Raw genomic sequence first — 10,031 nt, forward strand, 5'->3', positions numbered from 1 at the left:
GATGTTTCTTAATGTTTCAAAATTCCTCAGTTTCTGAGGCAAGTGCGCTACCACTGCGCCGCAGCTGCTCATTTATATTTATTATCATTATAAATATGTAAGAGAGTATTGGCCCAAGAGTTAATCCTTGAGGCACTCCTAATGAAACTCCTAACCACTAAGAAAATAATGAAACCAATTTAACTCTTTGTCCACGATCGCTAAGATATAATAGTAAAAGTTTTACGCTTTCATGAAAAAAAACCATAAGCTTCAAATTTAAGTTTGAAAAAATCATGAGGAGTCAGGTCGTAAGCTTTTAATAGATCTATAAGCATACACCCAACAATATCTCCTTTGTGCAAGCAACCTCTACAAATGCTACGTGATAGAATGTTCAATCTAGGCTTAATAAATGCCCGTATTTAATTAAATTGTCAAAAATCACTTCACCATTTTCCACCAAAGTTATACGTTCATTGGAATTACCAGACTTATTTGAAAGAAATGATTAACATAATCCCCAAAGAAAGGTATTAGTTGTCGTGTGCAAATTGATGTATCCGAAATACGGTTCGCTTAATTTTCAGATTAAGATTACCCACAACATTTTTTTATTTTTTATGCAATAAGGAAGAAATTTCGGATATATCAGCCTAATTTTATTTTTTAAGTATAAACGAAGCATAATTGATTTTGTAAATTGTTTAGCGACATTTTTTTTTTAATTATTTACCTCCCCAAGGCCGAGAAGGCCACTAGAGTCGAGGAGGCTGCTTTTGTGGTTACATTTCTGTCATTACATTTCTATAACTCCGAAACACGAACCTCGACGATTGAGGCCGCCGCGCGGAGAAACAAGTTAACTAACGGCTTGTCATTGCCTCTGAGGATTTTTGTCTTTAATGGTGCATGTAAATTAAAAATTTTACTAAGTATTTTATTAAATTTACGAATATCTTGACAAGATTTTAAATCATTATTAAGTATTTCAGTAAAGAAAGTTAATATAGAACGAGCATCTCGTGTCGGTAAATTTAGTGGTAAACCTACAAATATTGTCTGCAAAATATTTAACTAGCAGATCAAGGAAAAAAACATATCTACCGCTCGTAAACTCGAGCGAAAGGATATATTTATTAACAAAGACTATCGCAATGAAACAATGTGAATTCGTAAAGAACGTTTTGCCTAAATTAAAATATATCGTGGAAACGGAAATTACGCCAAAAAATAATAAATAAGTCATATATAATGGATTAGTGGTTACAGAAATGAAAAATGAGTAAGAGAGTGTTGAAAGCATGTCATTTATTTATTTACTTTTTATAGTTTTATTAATTACTAAATTTTTAATTAAGGATTATGTTAATGAATATATGTAAAACAATACATACTAATGAAGCTAAATTTTAAATTCAATGAAGCTAATTTAACAAAATTAATATCCTCTATTTTTGAAATTTTGAAATATGACAAAAATGATTATAACTTTTTGACTGAAATAGCCCAACGGGCATTGGAACATTTAATCAACGTTTAGTTAGTGTTCTTCCTAAACGTTTAGATTTAATTTAGTTTCGATCTAGAACGTAGGTCAATCGAATGTTCCATTTAAACTATATCTAAATGGTTAGTTTTAAACGTTCTTTAAATTCAATCTAAATCTTTCGTTTTGAAAGCATTCCGAATTTTATAAATTCAAATTTCTTTAATTTGTGCTTCTTTAAATAAATTAGCGCCGTAAAGTTAAACGTTGCAGCGCGTTATCTAAGTCATAAACAAATCAAACGTTAAAAATATATTTTTTTTATATATTAGTCAAAAATAAATGTACATAAATTTTAAGTATTATATTGCATTATCGTCATCATCATCGTCATCATCACAATCGTCTCCAGGTCGATCAGCGTCGTCTTTGGTGGAATCAAGCAAACCAGCCTCTGCGTCCTGAAAACTGAAAATATGTGCATAGCCTTTCCCAGTTCCACCTAATCGGAAAGGAGCCATTCTAAGGTAGGAACCAATACACGAATGTATTTCTGATGCAGAAGACGTACAATCTCGTTTCAAAACACATTCTACAAATAATAAAAATAACTCAATCTAAATAATTTATTCAACAATTTTATAACGCCATAGTTTTATAGATTTAAATTTTTGTTAAACTGTACAGTGTACACCGAGTAGATATAAATTACACTGAATTTAAATTTAATTTTATTTAAAAAAATAAAAAATACACATTTTTTACCGACAACAAGTTGACACAGAGCAGTGTCTCTAAACGGAAGCTTTTTCAGAGAACCTTTTCCATCCATACTCAAATGAGACATAACAAAATTTGTAAAAAGTCTTTTCAATAGATTCTTTGAAGTATCTTTAATTGATGATCCTCCAATTCGTGAAAGAAGGCGAATCTACAAAGAAATTATTCATAAACGCTACATTTTATTAGATATAAGATTCCAATTAGAATAAAAGTCAATCAACCTTAGTAAAAGTAAAATATATTTTGTGACATCAAAAATAACATTTTATATACGTTTAAAACTTTTCTGGTTGTCTTTTCTGAAAGTAAAGATAAAAATATTTAGCTATACACTTACTAAAATTGTTCGATTAGCAAGAACTCCACATTGCTCCTCTAAATTACTGTACTCATCCAATGTTCCAATAGCTCCACCAATAACCTCTAGATGGACTTGAGCAACAGGCTCTAAACTTGGTATCGTCATCGTTTCCACTGCTATCCGTAAAACTTTAATTTCGTTGGCCATATTTGATAATTGATAGAGAACTTTTCGCTGAAACTCTGTAAAATATAAATTTATTTATATAATAAAAATAAAAAAAATAAACTTATAACTTTCCATATTTTGCAGTTATAGGTTGATAACAGATAATTTGCTTAACTGCAGGGCAACTGCAGTGTCCACCGTAAAAAAAAAGCACACAAATTAGAAAATATGTTATTAAATAATATGTAAATAAATAAGGTTTGATATCTTACTCCCATTATCCATTTCATTTTCTTGAGGAGCATTTAATACACTCAATATCTTGTTTGAATGAAACTTTTTATTCAATTGAAAAGGTGGTACTAAGAGTTTCACTGCAATAAAAATAACGATACAAGTACAGGCTTTTTAAATATTTATTATATATATAAAAAGCATTATATTTAATATTTATAAATATTTTTTTTTATAAAACATTACATTTTTGCAGTTTATACGTCAGACCTTAATTACTATACTATACAACAACATACTATATACAAATATTAACTAATATCAAAATAAGTTGAGAGTGTTTGAGAGACATAAATGGTACTAAAACAAAATGAGAAAATGGTTTCTTTAGGTAAAAATCTTGAATAAACCTAATAATTATAATTTATAAATCAAAATCATAAATGCAATTAAAGTGAAAAATTAAATATTACTTGATAGTACATTGTCTTTCGATATGGTAGCTCTGCGCCTGTATATTGGTATCTTTGAATTTAATATCCGGGCTAACAAAAAAAGAGAGTTTGATAGGACTGATTGGTTAGCTACAATGTCAACAACTATATAGTTAAATTATGCTTGCAAAGTTATTTTCAATGTAAATTAATTAAAAAAATTGCTTTGCACGTTTATCTTAAAAGGAAAATGACACTAAATATGTTCATAAGTAATAAAAATTACTAGGTCAATCTATAAGTGAAGAAGGTCTATATCAAAGATATAAATTTAGACAACTTACTTGATTGATCAATATTATTGTCTTTTGTTATTGTAGCCATGCTTGATTTGAATAAAGGTATCTTGGAATTACTGCTTAAGAGACCAGGTGACTGTTGAAGCGGCGAAGGTTTATCTAAAATGTAAATCCTAACTTATATTGTTTGAGATATAATCGTAACAAATTACTATTAGTATTCAAAGAAATAAAGACAATTTAATAAAGACAACTTACATGCTTGATCAATTTTGAAATTTTGTGGTACCATATCCACAATCTTTTTGTTCAACGAACTGTTTAATGCTAACATTTTGCTTAGTTTAGCAGGTGGCTGTGGAAATGCAGATAGTCAGACTATTTTAAAAATAAATTACAACTACAGTAAATGTAAAAAATTATTATAAATAACTGTTTTATTAAAAAACACATACACATAATAATGCTATGGCTATTATTATCACCAGGGCTTAAGGCAGAGGTTCAAATACTTCAGCTACTGCTCCACTTCTTATAAAATTACTAGCTGTTGGTAGCACCAACATCAAAGCCCTGATTATAAATATTATTTCTTTGCTCCTACTTACATCATACTTATTATTATGTTTATTGTAACAAATTAGCTAACTTGTCAATATTCTTACTTTTTGCATTAACATTAACATCTACTTCTTTCTCGCCTAAATTATAAAAAAAATGTTTTAATATAATTGTATAAATTAGCGTTAGTAATATTAACTCCAAATGAAAAAATAAGTTTTATTTCAATTAGAATAATGCAAAATTATAAATTATTAATTACTTGGTAGTTTATATATTTTTTATATATTATTTGGCAGTTTATATATTTTGTAACATTATTATCTATATAGTTAGAAGTTTCAGGAGAAATAGGTAGAGGTAGAAACAGAATAACTTGGATAGAGTGTGTTTCAGATGATATGAAAAAGCTACATTTAAGGAAAGAAGATGTTCAAGACAGTGTATGTTGGAGAAATGGCATTATGAGAAACGTCCAACCCGTGCAAGCACGGAAACAAGGACGCTAAAACAATAATGATGATATAAACATAAACTAATTAAAAAGAACCTTCAAAAAAAGTTGCAAAGTCAGAACGCTTGCGCTTTTTTGTTAACTGCTGATCATTCTTCAGCTGATCCTCTTCTTCAGTTTCTGTTGTTAAATTGTAACTATTACAATCCTCATAGCAATCTGTAAAATAAATAACAAAACTTATCCAAAGCAGATATTGCCAAGTAAATTTTTTTTAAGTAATGGATAAATTATTTAACATTTTACAAATGTAAATTATAAAATATAACAACTCAATAATATATGAAGCTGTTGTCAAAAAATAAACACCAAACCTGACGTAATTTTTATTTTTATTAGTCTAAAAAGCCGCCAATTTTCATTAGGTTTTACCCCTTCCTTCATTAACTTAAACGCATTCATTTTGGATGGTGGCCACATCACTACTTTTCCTTACACCCATGCGGAAGGCAAGACTCCTTCTTCACGATTGTCTTCTAACCAAACAGCCCGGTGATATGACATTTTGCTAAAATGTTATTACTCTTTTTATTTGTAAAAACTGTGTTAAAAGTGTTTTAAATAAGTTTAGCCATTTACTAATACATACTATACAATACTATTTTATAGATATATTTGTTTACTTATTATTATTATTAACACTTGCTCCAGCTAAACAAGACATCAAGAGAAATTATTAGCAGAAGAGAACGTTATAAAAAATTTTCTATATATTTATTACTCTTTAAAATCTAAAAGAATAATATCTTTTTAATTATTATAATTAATGTTAAGATTTACAATAAAAGTAAATGAAATCAAAGCAAAATAATATTTTTTTAAATATTAAAAAGTTAAAACAAAAACAAAGGAAAATATACTCATAATCTAATATAACTTAAATAGATTAACAAATTGACTTGCACCAAATAAAATTAAAAAAAAAAAGATTTCCTCTAAATATGAAGATAAAAAATATATAGCTGATATGAATATGAATATGATATAAATAGTAAGATAAAAAATATATAGCTAAAGAAATTCAGTCCTATTGCTAATATACAATTAAACATCTTCATTAAATTAAAAAACATATTAAGCATATTAAACATATGTACATAAAACATAATAACAACTAATTAGAGTGATAAAGCCATAATAAAATAAGAGTGATAACCATAATAAAATAATTAGTAAAATAATTTAACACTTTTTTGAATGAAGAAGAGGCATCAACACAAAACCGCCATTACAGGGAAGCTTTAGAACCTTTCTCTCAATTTCTGTAAACTTCACATTTTTTGTTTTTGAATGCTTATAATGATTGTTCACAAAATAAATGTCTAGGAGGTCAGAGGAGCATGGCTCAATGAAGAATGGATGCAAATTAGCAAAACTGAATATATAACACATACATGAATCTTTTTGAACTTCATATATTTCTACAAACTGTCTATTTTTTAGTTGAGCAAACGAATCTCTATACGCTGTTAATAATTTAAAAACTGGGTTTGTTGCATTTGCAATGTCAGAGTATTTATGGACGTTTTCATATTCTTGAATTCTTTTTGCTACTTGTACAGCAGGATTTGAAGAACCTCTCACATATCTTTTAACGTTTGCAAATAATTTTCAAAGGAAAAAGCACTGATATTATCAAGCGGTGAATTAAAAAATTCTACATCATCTCCTATATGCAGCAAATGATGAATATTATACACAACAAAATAATTACCATATAATTGTTGAGAATTTTCAACAAAATGTCTAAGCAAATCTTTTGCATAGTTCAACATGTTATTTCTTCTGTCGTTTGATGGTGTGAGCACAATTGATGCAGCGACAGAAAGTGTTAAAAAATGTTTGTAACGCTCAGGATCCAAAATTCCTTTCAAGACAACAGGCCCTGTGTATAATAAGAATTGCCGGAATTCAGTGGCCTTCCATCTATCTAGGTCCAATAAAGATCTAGGGCGTCTAGCAAACTCACTTGGTATGCATTTTCGTAGATCCAAAAGGTTTTCCGAAATTTGCAATATGTGATTGTTGCTTAACTTAACTTTTCTATCACCTTTTTTCAAAGCTTGAAGTATACGACGCATGACACCTAAGCAGATCAAATGCATATAGTCAAGTGGGAATATGCTGATACATTGGTCTGTTATTTCATTTAAAGGTGAAGCTCCATGTTGATGACTTTCTAGGAATTCAAGATTTTTAAAACTGTCATCTGTGCGCCTTCCAGCATTGAAGCAATCAGGAGAAACAAACGTGGTTCGCCTGTTAGTTGACGTACCAACAGCAAGACAACGTTCACATGCATGCAAGCCATTGTGACCAACAATATTTTTCAGAAAAGATCTTGCAGGAGCATCACAAATAACTGAGTGCAAAATAACTGTGTAATTTTTACCATTATGAGTGACACCATTACACTTTAAAAACTTATACTCATCTATAAAATCCTTTAAAAACTCATTAACAGAATTTGGCTTACTATCTCCTTGATATAAAGCAACAATCATGGGTGAATTATGAATAACAGCAGAGAGAATCGGCCAAAATTGCCTTTTAGACGATCTAAACAATGGTATACCGTCAACATTTATTTGCAGATTGAGTACATCGCTGCAAATGTCGTGATTTATTGCATTCTGTAAACATTTGGTAAGGCCAAAATAAATGTATTGGCCACCACACTTTTCCTGAACTTGTATAGCTAGAGGTGTTTGCAAAAGAGTTCGACTATCTTTAGGCAGCTCGCACCCATATCTTCTCAACAAGGCTAGTAATCCATTACATGATAAACGTGTGAGTTTTGCATTTACAACCCATTGAGCTAGATTGTATTGAAAAGATCCATTGTCAACAAGCTCCATATCACAATAATGTTCATCGTCTGAGCTGCTATTGGGCGGTATTATGTCAATATCAATATCATCAATATCACAATAATTTTCATCATCAGAACTACTATGAGGTTGTACTATGTCATTGTCAAGTTCATAGGAATCATTATTAAGTAAATAGTTAGTGCTATTATCTGAAATAGAAGATAAACCACACACATTTTCTGCATCTGTTAAAGAATTTGATAACCCAGGAGGTTCACATTCACAGCAACTATTTGCATCTTTAACAACCTTTCTATATTTTCGCATATACTCTGCTTTTGCACTCATAACTCATACGAATGAATCTAAAGAATCAATAAAACAAAATATCAGGTGATGTAAAATAATAGGTAATAAAATAGAATTAAAAAGAAAGCAAAATTATTAACCAAATCAATTGCCATTCATAGTTATAAATTACCTAATTATCAATTTGTATCCTCCTTTTATAATTATGAAACATTGATGAAATAATTGATAATATTATCAAAAGGATTATATCCCTAAAACATCCGTTAACTCAACTTAGTTACTACCAAATAAAAAGTTATTTTATTTTTTTTAAACCACAAACTACATAATTTAAGATTCATATAAATTTATAGTTTTAATACATAATAAAAGATTCAAAATGTCCGACTCCTTCTGTGCGAACTTAATTAAGTTATATAACTTAATTAGTTCCGTACGGAAACTGTGTGATTTAGCTTTTAAACTCTAACTAAACATTCAGAACTTGTTTAGAATAGATTCCTACGGAACTGAACGTGTGATTAGGCTTTTAAACGTTAACTAAACATTCAGTACTCGTTTAGAATAAATTCCTAAACGTTTAGAACGGCGTAAATGTCATATAAACGTAATCTAAACCAATTTTAAATAGTTAGTGCTATTATCTTAAATAGAAGATAAACCACACAAATTTTCTGCATCTGTTAAAGAATTTGATAACCCAGGAGGTTCACATTCACAGCAACTATTTGCATCTTTAACAACCTTTCTATATTTTCGCATATACTCTGCTTTTGCACTCATAACTCATACGAATGAATCTAAAGAATCAATAAAACAAAATATCAGGTGATGTAAAATAATAGGTAATAAAATAGAATTAAAAAGAAAGCAAAATTATTAACCAAATCAATTGCCATTCATAGTTATAAATTACCTAATTATCAATTTGTATCCTCCTTTTATAATTATGAAACATTGATGAAATAATTGATAATATTATCAAAAGGATTATATCCCTAAAACATCCGTTAACTCAACTTAGTTACTACCAAATAAAAAGTTATTTTATTTTTTTTAAACCACAAACTACATAATTTAAGATTCATATAAATTTATAGTTTTAATACATAATAAAAGATTCAAAATGTCCGACTCCTTCTGTGCGAACTTAATTAAGTTATATAACTTAATTAGTTCCGTACGGAAACTGTGTGATTTAGCTTTTAAACTCTAACTAAACATTCAGAACTTGTTTAGAATAGATTCCTACGGAACTGAACGTGTGATTAGGCTTTTAAACGTTAACTAAACATTCAGTACTCGTTTAGAATAAATTCCTAAACGTTTAGAACGGCGTAAATGTCATATAAACGTAATCTAAACCAATTTTAAATCAGCAAATGCCCGTTGGGAGGTATCAACTGCTTAAATAATGAATATTATAAACCAGAAGAATTTGATAGAGAAAAACTTAACAAAGATTTAAGCATTTCAAGTACAATATACGATCAATGCACAATAATTTTGAATCATTTAAACACTTTTATTATTCTTTGAACTATCTTTATTACGTAATATGTATATCAGACACTCAAGAAGATGCAAATTCGCTCGTGTCCGAAAATTCCCTGTGTAATTTAGTTTCATATAAAGTGATAATTGAACCCCGTGTAATCAGGTGGAGTTGCAGTATATATTCTTGATAAACATGAGTTAAAAAAGACAACACATTTTTAAAAACAAATAAACATATTGAAATATTGTGTATTGAAGCATTGCTATAAGAAATAGATAGTATGGTCACTCGATCCGTATTATGTGATTTTTCTATTATTCGTTAAAAACACTCGAACGGCCAGGACTAGAGTGCACAAAGTATGGAAACGGACAGAGAGTTCCATGGTGAATTTGATATTGAAACATTTTTTTCTTTGAAGAATCATTTCTTTTTTGCAGACGAAAATTTTAACAAAGATTATGACGCCTTGATGTTGGAGTTGTCTAGTAAACCTGTTAAATGCACATTTTCTTGCACAATTTGCTCCAAGAAGTGCATATCTCAAAGAGGCTTTTTAAGGCATACAAACTCAAAACATCAAAGTATTACTTTAGATTTAAAAGTACAAAATCCCAAGCCACCTATTCTTCTTAGCGAATTTAAA

General features: G+C 29.0%; 2 protein-coding genes across 2 annotated transcripts; both read right to left on the reverse strand.

Moving 5' to 3' along the window:
- Positions 1 to 2,088: 2,088 nt before the first annotated feature.
- LOC136079110 (uncharacterized) lies at positions 2,089 to 3,089 on the reverse strand. Its single transcript, XM_065794825.1, has 3 exons — positions 2,993 to 3,089; positions 2,589 to 2,794; positions 2,089 to 2,399 (listed from the first exon to the last, which is right to left on the reverse strand). The coding sequence occupies exons 1-3, from the start codon at positions 3,003 to 3,005 to the stop codon at positions 2,124 to 2,126; spliced, it is 495 nt and encodes a 164-aa protein (XP_065650897.1). The 5' UTR covers positions 3,006 to 3,089; the 3' UTR covers positions 2,089 to 2,123.
- Positions 3,090 to 5,705: 2,616 nt separating this feature from the next.
- LOC136079888 (uncharacterized) lies at positions 5,706 to 8,088 on the reverse strand. The gene is made up of 2 exons (XM_065796559.1): positions 8,057 to 8,088; positions 5,706 to 7,940 (listed from the first exon to the last, which is right to left on the reverse strand). The coding sequence occupies exon 2, from the start codon at positions 7,921 to 7,923 to the stop codon at positions 6,343 to 6,345; it is 1,581 nt and encodes a 526-aa protein (XP_065652631.1). The 5' UTR covers positions 7,924 to 7,940; positions 8,057 to 8,088; the 3' UTR covers positions 5,706 to 6,342.
- Positions 8,089 to 10,031: the final 1,943 nt, after the last annotated feature.

Source organism: Hydra vulgaris, chromosome 04, assembly GCF_038396675.1.
Source record: "Hydra vulgaris chromosome 04, alternate assembly HydraT2T_AEP".
Classification (NCBI taxonomy): domain Eukaryota; kingdom Metazoa; phylum Cnidaria; class Hydrozoa; order Anthoathecata; family Hydridae; genus Hydra; species Hydra vulgaris.

What these genes read in the sequence shown, in the direction of transcription:
- LOC136079110 (XM_065794825.1), bottom strand. An exon ending in TTGCTAATCGAACAATTTTA is followed by an intron (nt 2,400 to 2,588) that starts GTAAGTGTATAG and finishes ATTTCTTTGTAG; the next exon opens with ATTCGCCTTCTTTCACGAAT.
- LOC136079888 (XM_065796559.1), bottom strand. Translation starts at nt 7,923, where the DNA reads ATGAGTGCAAAAGCAGAGTATATGCGAAAATATAGAAAGGTTGTTAAA.